We start from the raw sequence: 27,773 nt of genomic DNA, 5'->3' as shown, positions 1-27,773 counted from the left end.
CTCATGGAAGCTGCTTGTCTTCTGTGCTGCTAAAGTGAGGGAGGATTCTGTTCAGTATAGTAGTTTCCCTTGTAGATTACCAGGCAATGTGTAAATAAGGCTATTTTGTTCTTACATACAGCTGTGCTTGAAAGGTTTTTATCCAAAATATCTAATTCCTAGCTCTGGTACAGCTCTAAGAATAGGAACCTGACTATAGGCAAGGCTTCTGGAGTTATCAGTGTATTTCTGAAAGTTATTGTCATTGCTCTTGAAGTGTGGATCACAGACAGATTAATTTATAGAAGTGAGTCTGATGTAAACCAGAGCATCAGATTTTATCACTATTTCAACTTAATTGTATGCAAAGGCTTGAGGATTAAATTCAGTGGTTGCTGATGGCGGGGGTGTGTGTGTGAAGAAATTACAATTTTTTTTGTGCTTGTGGTCCAATTATCATTCTCTCACTCTTTTGTGTTCTTTCCAGCTTATACTGCAATAATATTATACATTGACAAGGGATTGAACAGTTCCACTGTGTTCCTGATTTTCCATTGTAAAAGCACTGATCCTTTTCATTTCTTCAAACAGCTTTTAGCTTTTTTAATTTTTAGCAGTTAGCAAGTATCGAGATTTCTAACATTCAAGTGTTTTCAGCTGAGCCCTGCATGTGTGCATTTATGACTACAAAACGACGAGGTCTTCTTTGAAGAAGCAGCACTGTGATTTATCTCCCATTTTGGGAGCAGATCCTATAGTTCTGGAAAGACCTACGGCTGCGATCCTTTGTTCTGCCATAAAACGGCGGAAATGTCTTCCTCCGACCCCTAGGGATTTGCTGATGCAGGCACAGGTCTGCAAGGGCTAAACTTTAATTTATGAAAACGTTCAGCATGAGCTTACGTGCTTGTGCTACTGCTTTGTGGCAATTGTAAATTTTAAAGCGCAGGGTGTGCTGTGATGGAAGTTTTGATGTCCCCTCTTTGCAGCAGAGGAGTCACCGATGGCGGTGGCGTCGCTGCGTGACTCAGCCCCGCGGAAAGGGCTCGGGCAGGCGGCGGTGATTCACCGCCCTCCGCGGGGCCCAGCTGCACTCCCGTGGCTGGCAAAGCGTGCGCGGCCCCGCCGTGCCGAGCTGCCCCCCAGGCACCGCTTCCCCGCATGCTCGGGGCTCTCCCGAGCTCGCCTTGCCGCTCCGCTGCCCGGGCGGCGCCCTGCGAGGCGGCCGGGCCACCCCCACGCCTGAAGCCCCCCCTCGGCCCCCCCCCCCCCCCCGGGGCGGCGGGTCCCATTCCCCCGGGAGCGGGAGGCAAGGAGGTGCGGCTGCCGGGCCCGCGGGAGCGCAGCGGGGCGCGCATGCTCCGCCGGCCGGGGCCCTCCCCCGTCTCCTCCCCCCGCCCGGCGCCGCGGGGACGGGCTCGACCATTTCTGCGGGCGCGGGGCCGCGGGGCCGAGGCTTTCTCAGCGCCGCGGCCGGCTCTGCGCGGCGGCTTCAGCACCGCGCCGCTGGACAGCGCCCGCCGGGCGGCGGCTCCGCGCCGCTGAGCGCCCGCCGGGCCGGGGCCGCGCAGGGCAGCGCGGGCGGCGACCCCGAGGCTGCGGCCCCGTCCCTGCGCCGGGCTCGCCCGCCGAGGGCGCTGGGCAGCGGCGCGATGTTCCTCAAGCTGGCGGTCGTGGTGCAGGTGCTGTCGCTGCTGGCAAGCCGGGTGCACGGCTTCCCGAAACCGGGGGGCAAAGGTAAGCGCCTTCCTTAACGCGCTGTCTGTTTTCTCCGAGGTGGGGAAAGTTTGGCAGGGTACGGAGGGAGGGAAGTAAAAACTTTCCTTCCACTTGGCTAAAAGCAATTAGATCCTAAAGAAACAATATTCCTGGTGCAAGACGCTGGATCGCTGAAGTTGCAGTCTAATACTAACTGAGGATGTAGGTGCTGGTAGAGGGAAAAGCTGGATTTTTGCAGGCTTTTCCGAGCAATGTTATCACCCGTTCTACAGCAGTTTCTGCACAAACCTGTCTCTCCCGCTCCCTGTCTCCCCTGGTATTCTGGATGTAAGAGATTTTTAATCTCTTCGTTGTGCCAATCCGATTATTGCTATTTTAGTCACACTCTTACAGCATTTTCCCCCCAATTTGTTTATGACTTTTCACATCAGAAAGGGGTGCTGAGTCTAGCTGTATCTTTATTTCTATTACATCTTGTGAAGAACCTCTCCCTCTGCCCCAAACAAACACACTTTGTTTAAATGTTTGACTTTGTTACTGTTATCTCATTCTTCTTGGAACACTGAGTTTTTTTACAAGAACTAGTGGTTGGCATCATATTTAAGATACCATGTTTTATGGGAGAAAACTGCAAATTAAGAAAAAATGTGCTGACCTTTTGTCACATGCATCCTATAGCTGAGTATATATGTGTGTGTTTGTTTATTCTAGATAAAGCTATACACAACAGACAATTAAGTGTAGAAAGACCTTTGGAGGAACAGGTAAGTGAAATAAAAAATATTTACAATGTTTTTTAGTTTTAGTATTCCCATAATATTTTGAGCCTTCAGGTACCAGATACGTGAATATCCTAATGGCTTGAGAAATGAGTTAAAAGTGGATTTGTCAGTAAAGTAAATATTGATGACGGGGTTGGGTACAAAATAGAGTTCAAATAATTTTTAAGAATTGGTATGTAGGGTTTTACTGTCCAGCATTCCAAAAGCAGGTTGTTAGCTCCAGCAGTTCACAGGTGTGTCAGCCCTCTGTATTGACATCCTACAGGAATATATTGGGAGCTTGGACTGAAGAAGGAAAATGTAACTGGCATTTCTCTTAAAATGAAAAGTCTATCGCAGCTCCTCGTAATGTCCAATTCTGATCAGAGAATGTGGTGGTATTGACAAAAAGTGCCAAGCGCTTAATCATGTTCTACTTATTAAGGAAAACTTCTTACTAAGAGTGGAGATCAGGCATTAAGGCTTCTGCTGATACTGATAAATTAAGAGATCACGCGTTTTAGTGTATTAATTCCTTCTGCCTGTTTGTTGTTTTGTTTGTTTGTGTTATTTTTTTGTATCAGATTGCTGAAGCTGAGGCAGACAAGAATAGGAAAATAGTTCCCACAGGTAAAACACCTTTTGTGGTTTTATAGCAATATTCATAACGGTATTCAAAGAGGTTTAAGATTTTATGTCATGTGTGCATTGATATATTTTCCAGAAAATAAGCCAGAGTTCAGGAATTATTCCTTTGTTGATGATCTGAACCTGCTAAAATCAATAGCAGAAAGAGAGAGGAATGAAAAAGAGAGGGAGTCAATTAGAAGCTCTTTGTATGAACAGCAACTGGCCATTGATGATGCAGACTCCACCAAGAACCGCAGACTTGTGGATGACTATGACTCCACTAAAAGTGGGCTGGATTATAAATTCCAAGGTATTCTATAATCATCTTTCAGTGACTTTTAGGTTAGACTTCTCTTGCAAACTGATTGCAATCATGAATGTTGTACCACTAAACACGAGCTCTTTTTGTTACTGGAGTGCAGTTTCAATTAATTCCAATTGTGGAAGCTTGTCATATTACAGCTAGGTTTTGAAACACAGTACAAAAGAATTGCTGTTGATTTTCACAGTCGTCTTCTGTGGAAGAAAATCCAACTGTGTGATTTGCATTATGTTTTTTAGCAATTTAGATTTGATGGAAGGAAAATGGGACATGTTTTCAAATGAAAATATATTTATTCTGGTTTGAAAGGAAAAAGCACTTTTATATAGAGCTAAATCACATATATTTGTTCCAAGTGTTACATGCAATGACAGATAATCCTCCCCATCACAAAGCTAATAGAAGTTACTGAAGGCCAAAGAATACTTGCCTTTACTACTGGAGTCATTAATTGACTTGTAATTTAAGTGAGTCCTCTGAGGGTTGTGAGCAGCATTTAGCTCAGGATATTTTTAATTATATCAAAGTGTGCTGATCACAGACCAAAGCTTACTCATCATATTTGCTTTCCCATTGGTCATGATGATATTGTTTGCCATAAGTAGCAATTACATAAATAAAACTTCATCTGCTGAAATCCGGACAAGAGGATAGTATGCTGTTTGTCATGATCTGTTTTGATCTAAGTGGCCATACAATGAAAGTAGATTCCAGGAAGACGCATATAAGCAGATATGTGAGCAGTGTTCTCTCATTCTTACATTTTTTTCTATAAACAGGGGAGTATGCTCCTGATATTAATCTCTGCTCTTTCAAAAGTGCCAGTCAGAAAGAAATTTTTCAGATGTGGAAAATGGACACAAAGAACTTTTCACTGGGACTGATGTAATGGATTCCAAAGTGTGTATCAAAGTATATTCCTAATGTGTCTAGAAAATGCAGCTTTGTTCTGAAGAGAAAAAGATGTGGGCAGATATTTTTTACAAGATGTCTAATCCAACAGAGTTAGGACAGTCAACACACAGTTAAACTGTAATCCTTTTAGATGATCCAGATGGCCTCCATCAATTAGATGGCACTCCTTTGACTGCTGAAGACATTGTTCAAAAAATTGCTGCAAGAATTTATGAGGAAAATGATAGAGGAGTGTTTGACAAGATCGTTTCAAAACTTCTAAATCTGGGTCTAGTAAGTATCTTGTTAAAACCTCATTTAGCTGTTTTGTGGGGTGGTTTAATGCTCTTTCAAAAAACAATTTGGATGTTATTAGCTGTGTCCAGCTAATAATGCTGACCTGAGTAAAAATGAGTGGGATTCAGGCTCTAGGCAAGCTTCTTGACTCAGTCGGGCACACTGGTTTAGTTCTGCAATAATGTTGTTGTTCTGTGATGGCTTTGCAACAAAATAGGCCAAGCTGCAGAATGTTTTTGATGTTGAGAAGACATTCACTGATTGTACTCCTCCCATGCCTGCCCTCATTTTCCCTTTAATTTCTCTTCTCCTGCTCATTAGTTCTTTTGTATTATCAGTTTCTTTTGGATGTTTATTGGGACAGGTCTGAGCCCATTCCTATCCACCTATGCATTATTGTCATCAGCGGACATACAATGACGCTGCTTAATTGAGGATACATTTCTCATTGTTACTGATCTTTAGCAAGACTGGATTTCTCTCTGACCTTTGGATGTCTCAATGGTTTTAGCCATTGCGATAGGGGGTCCTTATATTTTTAAAATACTAACCTTATCTTGTCTGCACTAGATTTTGCTATTAGCTGTTGCATACTGATTGTCACTGATGACAAAGGGAGCTGTGGGACAGCTCCATGGTACAGTTCTTGTTCAGGTAATGGCTGTTAGGAAGCAAAGAGGAAACATTTTGATGATGCTGTAGAAAGCTATTTGCTTTTTCCCTTTCTGTATTACTGTATTCTGTTGTAGTTATTCAATTCTACGTAGGTATGTTACAGAACATATACATTTATATATGCACATACACACGTAGGTATACTGCACTTGCAGCTCCATCTTTCAAGCTGGACTCCACTGTGTTAACCCCTATAGGGGTTTGTTTTCCTATTGGAGACTGTATGTGTGGGTGGCTGGTTTTTATGTATACACACATATTTGATGTGTATTTCTATGTGTGTGTATATGTAGACATTTATATAAATAAAGACATATGCATATGTCTGTATGTATACGTTTATATAGAACACACACATCTGAAGGTACTACACCTAATTTGGCAGTGCTCAGCTTTGAAGCAAACATATTTAAAGCAACCATTTACAACACAAGTTTCATATTGATATTTAATCTAGGAAAACCACAATATTTTGTAATTACTCTGCACAAATATTTTAACAGATCACAGAGAGTCAAGCCTATACCCTGGAAGATGAAGTGGCAGAGGTTTTACAACAGCTAATTGCAAATGAAGCAAAGGATCGTGAGAAGGAATCTGAAGATTTTGATTACCCAAGCAGAGGAGACAGTGATACAAAAGAAAAACAACAGGAAAGAATGGTAATTTCTTTGCTAATCATTTTGACTCACTTGCTGAACGGTAGAAATAGACCAAAACACTGCTTTGCTTTAGGAAGTAATTAGTTCAATCTGGAAACTAAAGGTATTCTTAAAGAAGTTCTATCAGATAGAAAAATGAATTGTGAGTTACTTTGAGGTTTAAGCCAGATGTCAAATTGAAATAACTTTGAGAAAATAGTGTAGTCTTCACCTCGTAATTCAGGAAATGTTGGCATAAGATTATGATGCTATTTATTGCTCTGTTAACTTTATCACCAAAAGCAATGGGCTTATAGATACTACTTTTTGTGTCTTTTGTGGAGACGTCAAGCAAAGCTGATCAGGACAGTTTCATTAACGGAGAAATTGATGATACACTGGATAACACATGGTCATCATCTAATATCTTGGAAAGAAGAAATGAGCTGCCTTCTGAAGATAATTTTGAAGACCTCCAATATTTTCCAAACTTTTACGCACTATTAAAAAGTCTTAACTCAGGTAAGCTCATCACGTGTTCACAGGAATATATAGGACAAAAATCAGAATATTAAGATTATTGCTGTTTTCTCCTACTCCTATCCCTTCCCTTCTCCACAGCTTCCCCAGCTGCAAGAGACCATGTGCTTTAAAAATGGTCTCTAAGATACATGGCAGAAGCTAATTTGATTAGTGAGTATGGCAAAACATTGGGAGGAACAGCACTCAGAGTTGTAGACTGTGTGACCTAGGTAGCCCTTCCCATCTTGTTCTGTATGATTCAGGAGTCCTGAATTTTTTTCATTCCCGTAAGGGCATGATGAAAAACTGGCAAATAGTTTTCTCCAGAGACCTTTCCAGTAACACCCGTGTCTTCTAAGCAAACAGAGGTACAAGTAAGCCACAGTAGAATCCTCGCAGTGATGGTACCAGTAAATGAGTCTGAGCCTCCCAGCCTTTTCACAAACCACAGGTCTGCTGTTTATTGCAATGAAAGCTCTGCATGTCTCTTCCTATTCCGGTGCTAGACATCATGGTCTTTCAGTTATTGCAGGCGAGATTGTGGCACCTCGCCACAGCCCCTTTGTCAGCACGCTTTACCACATGCCCACTCTCACTATCTGCAGCCAGGATGTCTTCCGCTCTCTCCAGCATAGTCAGCAACAATTTATTCTGCATATTCCTTGTCTTGCAGGAGCCTTAATCTTTCAAACTGTTCCTATGAACACATGAGTGGAGAGCTAGAATGAAAAACCCGAGGGCATATTTTGCTCAAGTCCAATCTACAAACTTCATATTCTTTTTCTTGTTCTTTTCATTTTCCCATGGTGGTTTTGCTTGATAGTTGTTCTCCTTTTTCTACTCACAAGGCAGAAAGGCATGTTGGGTTTAACAGATTATCAAGCAAATAGAAACGGGTCCCGCTGGCTGACATCTCTGCCTTGTCTCCTGCTTTATGCTGTCCACCTGCCAGCTTGTACCAAGCTGGAGGAGTGGGGATTCAGTTGCATCCTACAGAGGTGTGTTAAATTGCAGGCAGCAATAAAAAACCTGTTCAGCATCTCTCCAAAGGGGCTGGCCTTCGGCATGGGCTGGGAGTGTGTTTCTGAGTGTTCCTGTCTGACAGTGCCCCTGGCTCTGTTGGGTCCTTCAGTGACAACCTGGGGTGTGGAAAGAGATCAGGTAACTGTGTGATGGGGAAGTTTCATGCAGAAATAGCAGTTATATTGTTCAGCTGATAAATACAGTAGAAGAAGAAAGCTAAGAAGCAGTGATCATGAAGGTAGTCAGTATGTATGGGCAAGAAAGAATAACTCTATAATAAAAAATCATTGTATCCTATTCTGGAGTCGTGATGCTCCCAACCATCTAATATTATGTTTTCCCAGTACCTGAGTCATGGTCTTGTGCATGGTAACAATCTCATTTGAGAGACTTTTTATTTCTTTCAATGATCTTGTAGGAGAAAGGATTTCTGAGCTGTCTTTCTCATACAGACTGGCCTACTAAGTAGTTCACAGACAAATAAAAGACAGAGGCTGTAGTAAAGTCTGGCTATATCTGCCCTTTGACCAGCAATTTGAACTCTGTCAAGTCTCTTCATCTCAGTGTGTTTAGTGTTCTTATCCGTAAAACTGAATTAATACCATTTGCCTTCCGTAACATAGATCTTTAAGACAAAAAGCTATAAAGAAGAGCCAGACCCTGAGGTTGTAAAGTATATTCAGCTGTACTTTCCAGAAGCAGTTTCAAAGGAGATATATATAGGAGTTCTATTTGCTAATCCAGCACAGCATTTTCTTTTTAGTGAGTAGGTAATTTTTTATGCATGAAGTTTATGCAGAGTTTGCAGAACTGAGTTTTTCTGAGTTGCCTGAAGTCTTTGACTAGTTTTGCTTTATCCCCTCACACAGAGACAGAGGCAAAAGAGAAAGAGACCTTGATAACTATCATGAAAACCCTGATTGATTTTGTGAAGATGATGGTTAAATATGGAACAATCACACCAGAAGAAGGAGTTTCCTATCTGGGTGAGAGTACATACTTTATGCAACAGTGTTATTAATGCTATGTTCTTACTCTACCAACAGTAGTAATTATTTTCTCATCTTCCTTGCTCGTATGAGTCCTGTTCCAGACTTGCTCATTCAAAGTGTTAAAGCTGTACCTCTAAATGATTCATTATTCATTATAGAATGTTGAATTCCATACTGCTTTAGTAGTTCCATCTAATGAAGGAAAGGTTATTTACCAGATATGTATTTAGAGGATTATTCCACTTTCACACCTGTGAAGTGCACTTTATTTCAGTGGCTTTATGTCAGTGGAAGATCAGTGTTTTGCTTAGTTATCTTGAGGTGGATTAGGTACCTGCATTCTCTGAAAAGAAACCAGCATTTCAGCACTTTTAACCTGTCATCTGTAAGTAGCTGGAGTAGACAGGACCTAATGCTGTGGTCTTCTACCAAGCAAAACTCCTTTCACCTATGAAAAGTGTTACGTCTTGGCACAGAAGTTTTTGAAGCACTCTTTCCTGGATCCATTTTAGAGTCTGTGGCTGTGCAGATTTTGTGAAATTGTTATTTCCCCAAAGAGGGATTTTGGAACAGCCTGGTTTGGTTTGGTTTGGTTTGGTTTGGTTTGGTTTTCTTTTCTCACACATCTCTTCTGGCTTTTACAAACCCCTTTATATTAACTGTTGGTAGCCTTTCTAGTTAAGCAAGCAGAGCTACAGAAGAAGGGCTTATGTACATAAGCTCTGCACAACCCTTTCATTTTTCTGAAATATTCCTGGTCTGGGTTAGCCTAAAAAGTTGTTGTTTACCTCAGGGCAATTTCTCATCTTAATAGATCAGCCTGTCACAGAGATAGGACTTGGCAATGATCTTTTATGACTTATGCTGGCTTGTTTGATATGGGCCATTGCAGATACAAGATTGATCGATGCAACTGTAACTGTACAGATTGATTATCAATTACTTAGCTACAAAAAAACCCATGATTCACATTCAGTGCATGATTGCACCTCCTCCCTAAAGAATTCATTATATCTCTGACCAAGATTATCTCTTTATTTACTGTGTGAAGTCCTTTAAATTTGGAATATTTGAACAAATTACACCACAGTTCAGCCCTTTATTTCTCTGGCTGCTTGTGCATTTAAAGAAAGATGCACATAAATGGTTCATTACAAGCATAGTGATTTCAGTGTCATTCTGCAAATGAAGATAATATGGCTTGAGCAGATACTACTCTCACTGATAGTGTTGTGCCAAAATTTAATAGGTTAAATTCATCCCTGACGCAAGACCACTCAGATAATGCAATTACACTAGGGATGCATTTTTCCTACTAAAATTCAGGGCAGTTGTTCACATTGGCTTTACTTTGAGTAAATAAATACTGTAACCCTAGAAACAAATTGCCATGATGACATAGTACAGAGGGCATGGATTAAGTTAAGAGTTTCAGAGGTCTGATTTAGTCTGGATTTAAGGTAAGACTATCAACTGATGTATCTAGACTCTGCCTTGCAAATGAGTGGTTTATGTAAAGATGGATTTTGTACTCCATCAAAGCAACTTACTGTAGTGGAAAAAGCTTTCTTATAGGTGTCAGGTTGCTTCTGTGGTATTCTTTTTTTAGACTTGCTGTTGAGAAACGACTTTAAAGCTGACCTTCATGTATTGAGCTAATATTCTCAAATATTCAAGAGCAGCAAGCACAGGAGAATCGTAGCTTCTTGCAGCATCCATAAACATGGCAGTTTTATTGCCACCCTCATTTAGCTAAAAGTTACAACGTAAGATACCCAGTAATACTTGAATAGGTACTGTGTTTCTTGGTGCAGTTTGAGTTAGGGGGTTAATGCTCATCTGTGTTTATTTATAGCAGACAAAGGAATTAGTATGAATGTTCGTCAGAGAGAAGAAACAGTTTAAACATTGGCAGCTTTTAGTCATTTGCTCAGTCCAAAACCAGTGAGCAGATCCCATGCTAGTTGGTGGAAAATACCTACTGGGTCTGTGCAGATGGATTATATCCTTTCTCTGTTTTATTACAGTGGGAAACTGCCTGAATTACTTTCCCCCACTCTGTGACTGAAGCCATGCATAAGCTATGTCCCTGAATTATATCCAAAATAATAGATCATTTACTGAATCAAGTCCCAAGCTTTTGTGCCTCTCACATGGATGCAGAGGTGGTGAATTTGAATGCATATACCAGTAACAGCTGGTTTGGGATTTGGAAACCACAGCATTATGTCATCATCATTGCGTCCTACTCTAGGGGAAAGCGTCTTGCTGCTGCAGTGAATGATGTTATTAGGTTTAGCTTTAAGTTACAAAGGATCTAGCTGCAGTGTGGTGCAAGAAAAACACACATGCACACACATACAAATGCAAGGAAGAGGAATTCATGTTTTAATACATATATTCAATATTATGTAATACATATTTAAAAGCTTTCCATATGCCAAATATAATCTGTAACACAGAACCCAGAAAGCCAAACCAAACGTATTCATATATATGAAAGAGGTCGAAAGGTACTGCCTACCTTTTACAGTATGTATTCAGAAAGTATCGCTCTGGAAGCATTGAAGAGAGGCTGTAACAAACTGATATAAAATATGCATTCAGCTGAAATGCATCATTGTTGATAATTGCCAGGCTGGTGGCAAAATGCCACTATCTTCTATCACTCTTTCTGAACTATGAATACTGTATTTTGATGTACTGGGAGCAAAATCTTCTGTGGAGTGAAAGCCTCATGATACATTTCTAGCTTGTTCAAAGGCTTTCAGAAATCTTTCTAGAAAGCCTCTCTGCCCTGTGAAGATTGAAAGCTGCTTTAAATTAATCTTTGCAATTAACAGAATGGACAAACATTGGTACAAAAAGCATAAAATAATTAATCATATGACATGGCTCACCATTACACAGGTAGCTTGTGAATTAGATCCAGCTGTGGTATCAACTTATCCACCTATGGGTTGGTTGTCAGCATCCAGCAAATGCTACCCGAACAGCTGAACTCTCTGTGCTTGCCCCAACATGCTAGAGGTACAGGCTGTTACCACTGAATGGGCTGAGCACTGGGAGGGACATGCTACAGTTACTGAAACAGTGATTGCTGTTGGCAAGGGTGCAGTGAAAGGGTGGAATGAAGGAGTTGGAATCTCTCCACATAATGACCAGTGGAAAGCAGCAAGAAGCTTTCAGAGTTCTGACTGATTCAGCATAAAATATTTCATTATTCATGGAATTCATACTGTTTCTGTTGCATAAGTAGCTGATACTGTATTTTCCATGCAGAACTGAAAGTACTGTATCCTTCATGGTGCTGAGTACTTCAAGAGAAAAAGTGCTGTTCAAGCCAATATCAAAACTCACTTTGATTTTAGCCGAGCAGAATAAGGAGTGCATTGCATAGATATTTGTACTGTTTGAATATTAGGGATTAATATCATACTTTCTTTCATTTTTCTTCTGTCTGTTGAGTAGTGTCATGGTGCAGATTCACTCTGATAGCTTTTCTCTCAGGGCCATCTATCACAGACCAGATAAGTATTAAGGAAAAGCTTCATCTACACCACATAAAGAAGAGGAATTTTTTGTGTGCTGAGTGACTTTTCCTGCATATACCAGGCTATGTGGCTAATTTTAAAATGAAAGCATATCAGTCCACTACCATCCTGGTAGAAGCTCTATTTATAGTAATTATGTAGATTAAACTATAGTTTTGTAATACATTTATTTTAATAATATTGTTTTCAGCTTAGAAGCACTAACAAATGGTTTCTGCCAGTTTTTTCAGAAACATTCATAAATCATCTCCCACTAAGAAGACCAAAATATTGAGTGATTTTTAGAACCATTCTAGGAAATATTTGTAATTAGAACCTGGTGGACCATAACAAAAATAGAGTTTTCAGAGATGATAGACAAATTCTTATGAGGCACCACTGTGTATGTATGAATTCTTTTTACACAGCACATTGATTATATTATCCTGCTGTACACTGCTTACAAGAGTAGATTTGTAGCAAGTTTATCCACTGCCACCCCAACCAAATAGAAGTTGTGTTATCCAATGAACTATTACCCTAGAAATTTAAATTAGTTATGTGCACATTGTATTCTTGTGTGGAATTCTCCTGTATTGACTAGTACTTGTAGCACAAACTTTTGCCATCAGTACTTCTTTGTCTCACAGATATATAGAAACTTCACTGTGACATGGCATATAATGCGTATTTTATCACATCTTATGATTGAGGTTGGTCATTTTGTTTTCAGTTTCTAAATTGGGGCTTCTGTATCTTCCACAACTGAACAATGCTGGAGAAGAGAAGGAGGCAAAGGAGTGGGAAGAAAATTAAGTATAAGCACTCTGTAGCTTTGCTCTTTCTGAGGGGGATCCTACTTTTCACCTCCTTGTAGTAAAGCATTTAGCTTACTGGAGCTACAGTGTACAACACACAGCCCACAGCAGACTGGCTGGGGAGCAAACCCAACTTTAATTAGGAGGGAAATAGAGAAATTGCTCTAGCTCATCAGTATGCAGTGTTTGAGTCACAGCTGCCCATCTCCATAGACCAAACCAAAGCCACCTCTCAAACCGCCTCCCTTTGGCTCTGACTCACTGTCAGAATCTACACTCTCCCCCGTGACTGAGTAGGAGATTGTGTTGGTTAGAAATGGGCATGACCAGATGTCTCTGTTTATCTCTTCTACCCCCTCATCATTTGTTCTTTATGGACAATTGGAAAGATGATCAAACTGCAGGATGCACTAGCAATAGGGAAATGGATAGTTCATTGGTGGACTGTAGCTGAGGTATATGTACACTCATTAGTTCTAAAGTTTCTAAAGTTTTTATAAAGAGGGTAGATTTAGATTAGGTATTAGAAAGAATTCCTTCCCTGTGAGGGCGGTGAGGCGCTGTCCCAGGCTGCCCAGATCAGCTGTGGATGCCCCATCCCTGGCCGTGCCCAAGGCCAGGCTGGACGGGGCTGGGAGCAACCTGGGCTGGTGGGAGGGGTCCGTGCCCATGGCGGGGGGTTGGAATTAGATGATCTTTAAGGTCCCTTCCCAACCCAACCCATTCTATGAAAGTTACTGTTGGGATGCTGTTGTACTCTCTTCTAGACAGATCAAGGTTGCATGAAAAAAAAATCCAGGGGAAACAGAAGAGGCAGAAAGGCCCCTATGTTGATTTTTAACATGTCCCTGCTATGTTCCACGCTGTGGAACATGGAATAGCCGTTCTGCTTCTCACATTCATGCTTGAATCCCCCTGCAGCTCCACTTCTGATGAAGGCAAAGCTCTGCAATTTCCCCAGCATAGGCCAGTGCATAGTAGACACAATCTGGCCTTTTCCTGGGGGAGGAGGACTCGTTTGAATACTGTGACTAATCCTTGAAGTTCTCATCAGCACAGATGCTGCAGGCCAAAGGTCTGGTCCTGATATTTGTTTCGTTAGGCAAGAACAGGCACAGAGCCAAGAGTGTGAGGCAGAGAGCAGATCACAGCACAGACTGCCATCATCTTTCCCCTACTCACTGTCTCCAGAAGCAGATGCTCCCTGATGCAGACTGTGTGATTTCAAAGGGGTGAGGGAAGGTGTGGCTAAACCAGTGCCAGAGGCTGCAAGTGATATATGGTCAGTGTCACGTGGACCTTTTGTTCATTCCTTCATTTTGACTGGGAGATGAAGGGCCCTGACAGTATTTCATACAGAGAACTGTTCATGCATAATACCTTCTTTTTATTTGTTAATGTCCTTTTTTTAAAAGGGCTCTTTGTTGCTGCTGTGGGTTTTCTTCATAAGCATTAAAACCTTTAATCGATTTTCCCTATCTGAATTTCCCTCTGACGATTTTCCTTGCCCAGTATTACTTTATCATATGACTGATGCATACAGCTACCAGTGGGAGTTATTTAATCTCAGGCAGCTCTCTTTTCCCTGCTCTTTGTTTTGTATCTGATGAACTAAGGTGACACAGATGCCAGTATACTGTACTGTTCAAGGACTCTTACATATCTGAAAAGTAGAAATCAGGAGCATCTCAGATGGAGGCTGAATACTGAGAAGCAGCAGTGATGGTGTAAAGTATGTGTAAATTAGTTAAAACCAAGATGAATTTGCAGGGAGGTAAGATAAAAGGATGTGGGGACAGAGAGTGTGCAAAGGCCCCAGACAAGACCAGAATCTAGGCAGTATGTTGATCGCAGACCCCTCTACAAACTTGTAGTTTTTCTTTCTGTAGCCTCATTCCATGCCTCATCCATGTCTGTCCCAAGCTACTTCTGCATTTGCACAAACACATACATGTTTTTGTGCCCCCACTGCTTAGATCTTATCTCCTATTTCCCTCCATTCAGACTCGCTACATAGAAAAAGAATGGGTAGCTGTGGTGTGAAAAGTCTGTGACAGCTAATTTCACAGTTCTTAAAAAACAGGACTGCTGCTACACTCTACAGTAAAATGAGCATCACCTGAGGCTGACAATATGTGCAAGAGCATAGTATTTCCAGTATCCATAGGATCTAAATTTTCTCAAGATACCTTTTTGGGAGAGATCCAGTAGTTTTAGTGTTCTTTTTTCCCACCACATTGCATGACCATCAAATCACACGTATAAACCCCAAAATGAATATATTACAATTCATTGCTTTGCTTATCAATATCTACCTTTAAATTTGCATCCCTCTTGCAAATATATTGCCTCTTCTGTTTCCCTTCACTGCCTCCTCTATGCTTTCCCAGCTGGATACTTTGTAAGAAATCTCCATCTCCTGGTAGTGTCTCTTTTGGCAACTATATTGCTTAGTTCCTGAAAATCTAGGTTTTGCATCCTACCAAGCCATTTGTTTCTAAAGAAAGAAGAGTGATACTTTTATTTTTCTCACTGTATTTAGTAGCTGCATAAAACCCCCTTGGTTTCTGAATTCAGTATCTCTCTGTTGACAACTGAGCACTGAAGACCATAAGTTATGATTTGAGATGATGGATGTGGGTGTGGGATAAAGAGGGTGTCACTGAACTTTCAAAACTAAGCTACATCCCACTCCTGCAGTAGAGGCGGTTGTGTGCTGCTTCAGTCCCAAACCGTCATGCTTATGAAGTGCATGCTATCAAAATACTTAAAATGTGTGCACAGGCCATGAAGCAGTGTCAGGATGGGAAAGGACTGGGAAAGGATTAGGAAAGGACTGCACCACACAGCTCTAGGAAACCTGGAGTAATGCGAAGAAATGCCTGTAGAATACTGAAAAGGATAAATATGAGAAATAGTCCATGAGGTGGGGAATTTAATAAGGACAATAAAGGAGGCTTGGTCAGAGCTTGGTTCACCTCAACACACATCTCTTTCATTTTGGTTTACTTTTCGAGTTGCTTTAAATCTGATTCCCAAATGATACTGCTGCTGTTATTTCAAATCCCTCTGGCCATATTGCCTGTAATCCATTTACAAGTAATGCCACTACCTGGGGGTTGTCACCTGACACACCATTCCTTATAGCAGCATTAGGCTTCAGACACACCATCATGACAAATGAGTCAAACAGGAAGATTCAGAAAGAAAATGCCACATAAGGCAGGGAGTTGGAAGGGAACAGGAGATCTGCAAGGCTGAGGCCCATATGTGGAGGGATTTCTCGTTTGTCACAGTTTAAGCAGTTTATGTGACATATGCATGATATATGTATGAGCCGACTAAAGATCAACCTCTGCTTTCGGCTACATTGGTGAAAATCTGGTGGATATTGACAGTTCTTGGACCTGCATTTATGTAAACTAAAAGGAGCATTTGGCCAAAGAATTAATCCGGCACGCTGTTCCCCACAGAACAGTCATGAGCAAATACTGACATGTCCTGAGTTTTGTCACAGATGGAAAAAGACCTTACAAACTCTCAAATCATCTGCTGCAGGAGGCAGAAGAGCCCTGGGAGACCTGTGCTTTTTTAATGCCTGAAATATGTGCATCTTATACAAGCAGTCATCAGCACAAAGCTTTCCTGCTGGAGCTGCTGTAGTGTAAGACCTCATTAAGTATACTAATTTTTTAGCTATCGTTAAGATTGATCTCAGGTACCATGATCATCCCTTTTTCTCCTTTAACACAGCCTTTCTATGCTGTATGAAAACAGAACAGCAAAGCAGGTCTTTCTGCAGAAGTTTAATGACATGAAATTTCAGCTTCAGTCAATTCAATGAGGTTAGAATGTGAAACTGCCTCCTGGGTGCAAGGCAACTATGCAGAGGGAAAAACCCTTTGCAGGAAAATTTGCAAGAGTCCAAAAACCACCATGAATCTGTCTGTCTATAGAGGAGGGTCCATTTCAGGGTTCTGTTACCAATTCCATTAAATACTGAGATGGATATATTGGGTTTTACCTCTCTAACAAGAACAAAGTAATTTAATTTGTAATATTTTTTCTCATAGTATCTCCATCCATTGATTTAAAGGGTGTTACTGAAGTGCATTCTCCCAGAGTAAAGATAAGCATTCTGCTTCTATGCAATTCAGTTTTTTGGATGTCCAAGTCAAAGGACTTCAGTTTCAAAAGCGCTGGGAATTTTGCATTTTCAGATGCAATTAATAGGATCTACTGGTGTGTAGTGCCTGTAGAAAGTGGGCCTAGGATGTCTCAAAATTCCTACTCAAAATAGGAGCCCTCCTGCAGCATGAATGCTTCAGTGAGTCATGCCAGATCAAAGAGCAAGTTAGAAAGTGAAGCAAGGCAGAAACCGGATTGTCTGACTCCTGGTGTCTGGTTCGAGTGATGAGATTATACCGCTCCGCGGAAAGCCGGCCGCCAGATGAGTGACCTATTTTACCAACGCAAGTCACTTCCATTAGCTCAGTAGTTACTGTTCTGTTGGTTTAATTAGTGCCATTTCAAATAAGTGGCCAGCTCTGTGGAAAGGTCAGTACCTTTCTAAACTCTTCCTCTATAAAGATTATGTTGCTAGGGAAACGATACCAGAAAAGTAATCAGTTCACGTTAGACCTCCAAATACAATATGCAGTTGCTTAGCTGCTGGCCCGGCGCATCTTGGTTGAGAAGATGACTCACTCCATCCACGTAACTCAGAGCAAACATTGTTCATCTCTGGCCTAGCTACGTATGACAAGTACAAACATGTTTTGAAACAATACCAGCTGTTAAAGACATTCATTCTGAAGGGGGGAAAAAGGGCAATAAATCCTGTTGGAGAAGAACTGGGATTCTCTCTGTGACATATATGTAGGTGCACCAGATGCTCCCCACAAACATGAATAGGCTTGCTTAGTTAATTCCTCTCTGTCACACAGAAAATACAGCTGCTTATGAAATCTTGGGATTCCTGTTGACGTGCCATCCAGCTAGCAAGATAGCTTCACTATTTCTCCTGTAAAATCTAGTCCTTATTAAAAGGCCTGTTATATAAACCTGTCCATATCTTTACTGCCAAAATAAAGCTTTGAAAATGGGATATAGTTGTTATCATATTAGAAGTCTAGCTTTAGTGGTAAAGCTCGGATCATTAGTGGTCAACATTGCCATATAATACTTGATATAACAGATGTAGCTGTTCAGTGCATATGGCTGGAAAACAATGCATATTACCATGTTACTGTAACTGACAAAGTAGCAATAAATATTGTTTATTACTCACATATTGAACTCAAATGAAATTGTTAGCCAAATTGAAAGACTCAGAGAAACTGTAGAATTCCTAATGGGAATTATAGAAGTAACTGAATAATGGAGGAGTATGAATCCTGTTGCCTTCAGTAGCACATGCTGTATGTGGATATGCGTACAACTTTTAAACACTACAATCTATCAACATAACATAAACATTTGGAAATACTATCAGTATGCAAACATTTAAATCTAAAGATGTCTAAGTGGGTTATAAATCCGTTCTGCAGTGGAGTCTTTGTGTTTTCTAATACAAGCTTACTGCAGCAGTGGCTAAATGCAGACACTTAAGCCAGAACATGAAAGGTACTTATGAATCAATGCACTTCCATGTGTGGCATTTTAAACATTTAAATACTCCTATTTATATTAAAATACTATGTTTACATTTAAAATTAAGCCTAATTTAATAGATTTGGCTGGATTAAGGTCTAGAATCAGTGACATTTTTGCATTTGCATGAATTAGCGAAGGAGAATAATCTATTCACTTGTACTTACAAAAGGTTTTTAGGTTCATAGCTGCATCATCCTAAAAACTGTGCCTCTTGCAACAGAGAAGTCCTTATATTTGTGCTGGAATACTGGTATGTACTGATTCAGGATAAAAAATAGTATCTTAAGCTCAGCTGAAACGAATGTTTACAGTCCTTTCAATAAGCTTTGGATCAAGTGATTAGTGAGGCATCAATACCACCACTATAATTCTAGCTTGGTTTTTTTCTTCATGAGTATGTCTGATCCAGCTTGTAACCCAGCTCAGACCTGTTTAGTTTAGGGCATATGCAAGGTTGGAAATCACATTAAAAGGATACGTACCAAATGAAAATAGTTTTCACACAAAAACTCTAATATGATGTAGAACTGACAGGCTGCAATCAGGCAGGGTGCCAACAAAAACTGCTTAGATTTTAATTTTATGTAAATAGGAAAATATAGAGGACTCAGACAGGATTATGCGATTTCTCATCAGATGGCAGGCAAAATTGCTTATGGTAATTTACCATGAAGAGAAGTATGCTTGCTAAAAAACCTAATCTTTAGACTTCAGTGCTGAGTATCTTTTTGGTAGAAAAAGATGCTTCCAGCTGACGGATAAAATGTTAGCCTTACACAGAAGATATGATCTAAAATATTTACTAGCCCTGTAATACCTATTCTGCCACAGTTACCACATCACATACTGGATATTTTAGCTGTTTATGTAAAGGGTATATTGACAATTCAAAACCAAGTCTCTCAAAAATACCTCACCAACTAGCTGATATCTATCAATTTTTGGTTCCATGTTTAACTCAACCTTTAAAAAAGCTGGTAAAGGGAAAGAAAATTCTACACCATGTCCATAATATGACTGAGGAAAAATGCCAAATTGTATGATGATCTGTATTTGTGAATATCTATGAAGTGTTGTATCACAAGGACTTTTTTTTTTCCACATAAACATACAATGTTTGTATCTGAAAAGTCCAGCTTGATGAAAAGTTGCCTTTAATTTCAAATTAGATGAGTTCAGCTCTGAAATTTGCATAGAAAAACAATTTCTAGACTTCTGGAGCTGTATACATGGCCATGGCTGTCTACTGGTTTTTCAGGTAAATGCTTGACTTCAGCAACTTAAAAAAAATATTTGGTTTAATCAGTTCAATTTACATATTTATTTCACTTATATATATTTTTAAACCTTGTATTAGACTTCTTCTCCAATTAAACCATACAGAATCCAGACAGATAAGTAGTTTGGGATAATATTTTCCCACCAGGATGAAGCACATATTTCATAGTCTTGTATACTTTGTGAAGTTAATTAAACCCTTTCATTGCTTTCATCAGAATAAATCGCTACAGATACTGTTATCTATATTCTGTGACTTCTGTGACTTAAATAATTGGAATATATATGCACACATTTGCTGTCTTTATTAACATTGGCTCTATTTGGTATACACCTATTGTCATGATTTAGTTGATAAGTTTTTTTAGTAAGATTGGTCAAAGTTCCATGTGATTATTTGTCTGTTCTTTTAGTGTTGGCTCTGCATTAATTCCTCATAGGCAAAGATGAAGACTGTTCTTTTAGATTTCTACTTACTATTCAAACTGGTGTTGCAGAGAATATAATTTAGATTGTGCATTATATCCATTGAAGAATAATGGCTTTGCTTTTGTTTTGTCTTGATTTCTAGAAAACTTAGATACAATGATAGCTGAGCAGACAAAGAAGAAGCTTGAGAACCCTTCCACTAAAACGAGAAAAAAGCTACCAGCAGGTACTTATTCTACAGTTTTCTCTCCTGGAATAACACATTTTTTTAAAATCTATTGATTTAAAAGCATGCTAATTGCTGTAGAAGCCAGACTGCTAGCTAAAAATATAGTCCCTCAAGGACCTGTAGTCACAGCTTGGATGTCTAAACACATGACAAGAGAGAAATTTTTACCTAATTGTCCAATCTTTGAGAAGTATATTCACTGTCCTTTTCTTCAGTGGAGTCCAGACATTACACATATACCAGAGGAAGTTGTATCAATGCTTTTTAACACTTCAATAATTAAAAAAACCATTCTTTGTCAAATTTGGATCTAGGGAATGCAAATTTCCTAACATTTTCCTCTGCGCAAAGGAATGTGCTTTTACGAACTACATATTATTGCATTGTAGTCACCTGTATTCAGCTAATGTTTGTAAGACCAGAAACAGTTATTCATGTTTCCAGAGGTCTAGGGTAGAGGTGACCTGTAGAAGACACTTTGAGCCAGATTCCCATGAGGTTCTTCCTCAGTCATCAGTTAAAATGTTTTACTTCGTAAAGATCGTATTGATATGATTTAGAAATGCTTTTAGTACGTTTGATACAAAATTGCTCTTATTGTTATTTCTTTAGACAAGAATAGTGAAGAAGCAGACAGTACAAAGGAAGAAGCAGCTAAAATGGAAAAGGAATATGAAATTTCAAAGGATTCTACAAAAAATGAAGAACAAAATGCAGCAGGAAACAGTGAAGAGCCCGGAGGTGCGAAATAGTGATCGCTTTTCTACATATGTACACTCCAAGTGATTGAAATCTTTTCTTATCTTTGGTATTGTTTTTCCATTGTGTTAGCTTAAGTATCTTCAGTTTATAATTACTGATAGCCAGCACACAACAGCTTGATTCGGAAGTGTACTTATCTGCTTGCTTTTAAATATAGGAAACTATATTCCTTGCTGAGTAAGACCATAGTCTTTCACAGAATTTGTAGCCCATTTTGAGAGCAATATGACATGCATTTTGACACAGTAGTGCAGAGAGATTTTGCTTGTCTGCATCAGTGGCTTTTCCATGAAATCAGATCATCACGACATTCAATCTTCTGAGTGAGCCCATTGATTTCTCTAGCTTGTGTTAGAACAAGCTGGTACTGAGAAGTTCTGCCAAGTGACACAATTAGCATTACTCACTGCCAGAGGTTAAGCAGTTCACCTGTTTTACATTATTATAGTAAGTTTGTGTCTCACAAAGCAAACTTAGCACAGTAGTATTTTTATTATCCTAGTTGCCTCAGCATGACACATAATGCCACATGCCATGTTACGTTAGACTGTACTAGCTGAAGTTACTCTTGTCCCTGCGGTGCAAATCAGCTGCTATATCTCAAAACTAATCTGCAGGGAATGGTGTGCCTCCTTACAGTGCTGAACTTTTGAAGGGGGATGTTTATTGGTGCAGAAACCTTTCAGTGAGTTCTTATTGCTCAGGATCCAGCATAGGCATCTATGTTTTGTAGTCGGTTAAAAAAAAAAAAAAAGCTCAATAGCTTTTTAGAAATTTAGATTGGTTCAGTATTTAGTTCTTTGTCTATTATTATGCAATACCCTTTGCTCTTTCACAGGGTAACTTACTATAAAGCTGACTCTACTCTCAGCTCAAAAATTACCATATATCTAATACTGTATCCACTTACTAATGGGGCCAGACATGCATAGTTGGCAGTAGTAGCCTTCTACATGGTAATCACACTAGGTGGTTTTTTTCCTGACAAATGTAAGAACATTACATCAATAAAGCTCCAGCCAAGTTAAGAATTCAAAATCCATTAGCTGGAATATTTCCTTAGGGGCCTTGTTAGGTAATCCTTGAACTAATTCTGTCCTGTGTGCTTTCTGGTCCAAAAATAGCCATCACTTTGAAAATTCAGCCATAACAAGGAGTTACCATCTAATTTTAATACATTCTTTTTCTCAGTAAATACAAGTAGCTGTATTTCAGCTTGTCTTTTGAAAATATCATGATCTTAGATTTGCTGTATGCTGTTAGCACTACTGTATGGAGGAGTTTTCTGACACTTTGTATATAAGCAGATACTCAAAGCTCTCAGTCTTATTTAAGTCAGCCCTTGCTGTCTTAACAGCTTCATCTTTGTGGAACAATTATTATGATCAAAAAGCTACAGGTTGCCTTTAATCCACATATGCAGCATCTGTGGACACCACCAAAAGGTTATATGTAAAGATCAAAAAAGCCATGCTTTTAAGTTTGTGGATCGCTGATCTTGCACAGACAAAACCTGCTAGCCATCTCTGGGAGTTTTGTCTGACTAAGGTTGACAGGACTCAGCTTTTAAACAGAAACTAAGAATAGTTTTAATCTGCCTTTGCTGTGACCAACTTCACTCAGTTAAGCAAGCTGCATCAATCACTGATGGAAATGCCTGATTTCTCTCTCATCCTTTCCTCTAGGGAAAGCTGAGGCATATTTGGAAGCAATCAGGAAGAATATAGAATGGCTAAAAAAACACAACAAAGGTAACAAAGAAGGTATGCAGTAAAAAGCCTTGACATTGGGGTGGGCAATATACATTACAAAGCATGCAATTTCAATTGTGTTGTATAACTTAGCATTATAAGTTAAATAATAGTAATGTGAAACTGTACTTGTCTAGATTATAGTGATAATTACTGGTGTTAGAGTTAAATAATACAGGTCATGTAAAAGTTATATCATTGAAGGAAAATAGTAAACTAAGACAAATTCATGTAAACTGGCTCGAACAGCCATGGGCCACGAAACACACAGTGACTAACCAGCTACAAGTTAGTCATGCGCTGTCCAGATAGTCATGCCTGTCACCGGGTAACAGTATGTCAGTTTTGTCTAGTGCTTCATTTCTTAATTCAACATGTCTTTTAATTATGATATTGTACATGAGGTAAAGGTATTTAAAATGTCTGGGTGTGTCTAAAGAAGCTCAGTGCATCTGGCTAGCACTGTGCATGCCATCCCAAATAGCAGTGAGGTTTGTTTCATAACCATAAATAGTTAAGATACAAACTTATGTCACTAGCACTGTGATGTACTGGATTACAGCCCAAATCAACTCTAATGACTTGTAGCTCTCACACGCAAAGCTGTGTAGAAGGGGAGCAGTGACTGAAGCAGCTGCACAGGGTATGCTCCCCAGCTGCCCCACCATTTGACTCTTCCTCAGAGGCAGGGCTGTGTGAGAGCTGGAGGGAGGGAGCTAACAGCAGCAGGATTTCTAGCGTATTTTTCACAGATCTTTATTTATCCACACCATTTTTTGCCCTCAAGAACTTACGTAAAACCAGCCTCTTATCCCTCCTCTCTGCCATTGTGCCTTCTGCCATCACCCACTCTGTAAATGAAGGCTCCTAGCCAAGGGATCCATCCCTGGCGTATGACTGGCGCCTGGTGGGAAGGATCCTTCTTGCACCAGCCAAGCAGAGGGAGATCTGAGATGAGATTAGCCCTGGGTAACCCAGCCACCCTCTGTATGAGTTGAATTGCGTATGAATTGCATTTCAGAGATTATGGAAGCATGCCTACAGCCCAAAACATTCATTTTCCTATACAGAAACTCCATAGTAGGAAGGACTTTTAAAACAATTTTTTCCATCTCTAAAATAATTTCCGCACAATGGCAATGATGGCAGTTAGCAGCAGGTGTACATATTTGCTCAAGTATTCCTGCCAGTTCTAATAAATGTTTCTGTTTATCAACATACTCATTATAGTAATTAGATCTCAGTCATGTGTGATTAATTCTCCATATCACACATACTGACTGGGCAGCCCCTTACTCCTCTTCACAGTAGCCTTTCCTCTGCACTGCTGCAGTCTGAAAATGGCTGTGATTGCAGAACAATAGCATTTTATCTGTCTGTGAATGTATTAAGATACACACTTTCTGTATAGATGGATTTTCATTTGCACTAAAATACCTTTATTGTCCTCTGGCAATGGAAATGGGCCTTAAAAGTGAGAGTAAGTTAAGACAGAATTGCAATAGTGTTCTTACCCTTCCAATACATTTGTTATTGTGCCTTTCCATAGTTTGTTGGTTTGGGGTTTTTTGGGGGGGTGTGTGTGGTTTGGTTTTTTTTTGTAGAATACTAATTCAGTTCTCCAGGGATGACGTTAAAGGAAGTGCAGTCAGGGTAAGCTTATCTAAGCGTGAATGCATTGCACTGTGTTTCCTCATACAAGATTAGGGGGTATTGATGTGCTCATCAATCATTTCTCCACTTCCAGCTAGCACCTGGGAGCTAGCGGAAAAGTGGTTCGCAAAGCAATTTGCGTATTAAGATGGCCAGTCTTTTCCACCCCTGTTCATGGATTGGTTTACTCACTGAATATACTTGAAGAGGTTTAGGTTTCTTCAGGGAAATGTCTGTAGATCCTTATCTTTGTATGAATTTCAGTAGAAATTATTATTTATTCAGTAACTAATTACCCTAGAAATATTAGTTTGCATTTTCCCAGTTTAAAAATATCAATTGCCTATTAAGGAGGCAGGTAAACCTGAGCAATCTGGATGATTTAAAGAAACGTGTCAAAAGCTTAGATTTTGTGATTGACTTTTGTATCCAAAGGTTGGTTTTCATATATACAATCTGTAGATTCTGAGGGCCTATCCTTAGTATCTCCCAGACCTGGCTTGATCTTTGAAACCAATGCTCTTTAAGACCAGCTCCTCTCCTGTGTCAATTAGCATCACTCCCACCATCAGACCTCAGCTGCTGGGTGTTCTATTGCAGTTAGTCTCCAAAGAACATAACAGTGAGTCATTTGACTAATACATGCAAATAGCATGTTCGGATTTTTCACAAAATCCTTAGGTAGCTTATAGTTTCATAACACTAACAGTAGCCATTTAGGAATTAAAGTAAATTCTATAATTAATTGCAATGGCAAATAGCTTGATTTGAATATGCAAATAAGCCCCCACTTAATTTACTGTAGCAGTTTCACAGCTCAATGTAATGCTGCAGCTGTTGTGGTGAATATAAACCGAAGATGATTTTTCTAATTACTTGTCCAAATTAATAGGTTGTAAATAAGTATTGGAAATTAACAGTTATCAATTTCTAGGAAAAAAAACCCAACAAATTAGATTGCTATGAGATATACAAATTAGCCAGAATGGGATAATGTCTTAATGGTTGTAATCTCATACAGAATGTTTAGTAATTAAACCTTCACATCTCCACATAATGATCTTAGAGTTGTAAATACTATTCTAGAAGAAAAATAAACCCAGGAATTTTGATGTGAATAACATGGATATTATATTAATTTAGTATTTGTTCTTCTGTTCGTTTCCATTCCTTGGTATCTTTGACTGGAAACTCTCATTCTGTCAGCATGAATGGAAATCTCACAACCTTATTAAATTGCTAGGTACTCTTTGTCCCTATTGCTCGGGTAGGACGGAGAAACAAACAGGTTTACATTCTTTTAAGTAACGCTGGTAACGGACCAGCCATGAAATCCTGGCCTCAGTACAGCAAATGCCAAAATTCCTATTAACTCAGATAAGGAGAGGACACCTCCGCAGGAGTGGGGAGTTTTGAATATCAATTTTCTGTATTACTCATTTGAAATTGCCTTGTACTGTTACAAAAATTACGGCAAGCATTAATTTGCTTCTTAATGGCTTTCTATTTCTATCCAATTTTGGTCACTCAGCCATAAAAGGACAGAAAGGCATTATTGTCTGTTTTGTTAAGGAGGTCCTTCCACTTATTGCTGTATGATGGTATACATTGGACTACATTACAAAATGAGTATTTATACCTTCTGAAGGTTCTGTCTGTGGAGTAAGAACATGTATACAGAAAAAATTCAGGATGTTATCTGTTTTTGTGAAAGATACTAATTTAACTTAACTTAGTATGAACCCTTAAGACATTGATGTTTTCCAGACTACTAACTTTTGATTCTAACAAATTAGGCTTTACATTTTATGCAGTAAATTATGTAACTGAAATGTGCATTGCGTTAATGTGTGGACATAGTGGATCTGTTGCCAGAGTTATGTAACAGTAGGTTACCTTTTTCTGTTATTTGAAAGATTGCTCTACAGTAGAATTTTTTTCATGGAAAATAGTGATATTTTCCAGCATAGGAAAAGTCTATTTAATGCATATGGTGTGAATCACGACACATAGATGCACCCATCTATCAGAAAAGGAGGAAGGATCTTTCAGCACTGTATTGCAGATTGATATACAAAGACTGTCAAAGACAACTATGACACTAACACTATCATAAAGACTACTCACTGCAGTATTTTTCATGTCAGATGTTATGTTCTGTATCAAGGTAAATAAATGTATTGTTTTAATGTATTTTCAGGAAGCTGCTTTCTTGAATTTTCACTATAGGTGTTTATAGCAAGTGAGATTTTTACTGGGATTTCAATAGGAAACACTTAATTCAATACTTACTTTTGAATCCACGACAGTTGTGAAAATAACAGGGCTTTAACAACAGCTTTTGCCATGCAGACTAGGATGTCAAATCTCTGGACCAGAACATATTCTTACTTTAGAATTTGCCAGCAATCAATCAAAAGCAAGAGATGATTATTCCTCTTGAGTACTAAAAGCACCATGATGCATGAAAAGACTTTGTGCAGGTGTTGGGTTTTGTAAAATTTTCTTTCACAAGTTGCACTTGTAGTGAATTCTCTTCATGTTGGGTGAAGTGCATTTGTTGGATAAATTTTACAATGACATTGTTTCTTAGGTGAAGCAGTATAATGGCAATGACTCATTGTGCAAATGAATTCTTATTTTTCAGACTATGATCTTTCAAAGCTGAGAGATTTCATTGATCAGCAAGCTGATGCTTATGTGGACAAGGGCATCCTGGACAAGGAAGAGGCAGATGTAATTAAACGCATATATGGCAGCCTGTAAAAAGCTAGTGGCTGCCAAAGATGTAGAAAACTAGTATAGTTTCCCCCACTTCTGGCTCAATGACTAATGACCTGTTAATTTGAAGATATCATTAGAAGTGCTCTGTTTACATTGTACTGACAACTTTCTAGACAGAAATGAAGAGCTATAGTGCTCCGTACACTGACTGCATACTGTATTTTCCTACACTCACAAATCAATCCTAAACGCCAAATTCTGACACTGAATCTCTATTTGATAGGATAAACAGTTATGTAAAGTTCTCTTTGATTTACTTTTTGTGTTTGGTTTACTTTTGTAGATAAACCAGTTGTTTCTGATGGAAAGTTCTTTTAATGCTACATCTTCTTGCTCTCACTCCACTAGCTTTCTATAGATGCAACTATGTAAAGGGCATTATTAGAAAATAGTTCATAGTTCTCTAAATAAAGTATTTGAAAATAA

The 27,773-nt window shown here is 39.3% G+C and overlaps 1 protein-coding gene across 3 annotated transcripts; it reads left to right on the top strand.

Annotated features, from left to right (window-relative positions):
• Positions 1 to 1,316: 1,316 nt before the first annotated feature.
• On the top strand, positions 1,317 to 27,773 carry SCG3 (secretogranin III). Of its 3 annotated transcripts, none has more exons than XM_027792598.2 (12): positions 1,317 to 1,716; positions 2,410 to 2,462; positions 3,044 to 3,089; positions 3,184 to 3,399; positions 4,457 to 4,599; positions 5,781 to 5,939; positions 6,263 to 6,440; positions 8,333 to 8,449; positions 20,311 to 20,394; positions 21,010 to 21,138; positions 22,845 to 22,910; positions 27,211 to 27,773. In XM_027792598.2, exons 1-12 carry the CDS (start codon positions 1,632 to 1,634, stop codon positions 27,327 to 27,329), a joined length of 1,395 nt encoding a protein of 464 aa, XP_027648399.1. In that variant the 5' UTR covers positions 1,317 to 1,631; the 3' UTR covers positions 27,330 to 27,773. The 3 variants fall into 3 exon arrangements, with proteins under 3 accessions (XP_027648399.1, XP_027648400.1, XP_005241501.1); XM_005241444.4 differs by having other exon boundaries at positions 1,335 to 1,716; positions 22,845 to 22,922; XM_027792599.2 differs by lacking the exon at positions 3,184 to 3,399 and having other exon boundaries at positions 1,323 to 1,716; positions 22,845 to 22,922.

Source organism: Falco peregrinus, chromosome 1, assembly GCF_023634155.1.
Source record: "Falco peregrinus isolate bFalPer1 chromosome 1, bFalPer1.pri, whole genome shotgun sequence".
NCBI lineage: Eukaryota > Metazoa > Chordata > Aves > Falconiformes > Falconidae > Falco > Falco peregrinus.
The sequence above is the reverse complement of the archived record's forward strand: the minus strand, read 5'-3'. Positions and strand labels throughout refer to the sequence as shown.

What these genes read in the sequence shown, in the direction of transcription:
- SCG3 (XM_005241444.4), top strand. Translation starts at nt 1,632, where the DNA reads ATGTTCCTCAAGCTGGCGGTCGTGGTGCAGGTGCTGTCGCTGCTGGCA. An exon ending in CCCGAAACCGGGGGGCAAAG is followed by an intron (nt 1,717 to 2,409) that starts GTAAGCGCCTTC and finishes TGTTTATTCTAG; the next exon opens with ATAAAGCTATACACAACAGA. An exon ending in ATTAAAAAGTCTTAACTCAG is followed by an intron (nt 6,441 to 8,332) that starts GTAAGCTCATCA and finishes CCCCTCACACAG; the next exon opens with AGACAGAGGCAAAAGAGAAA.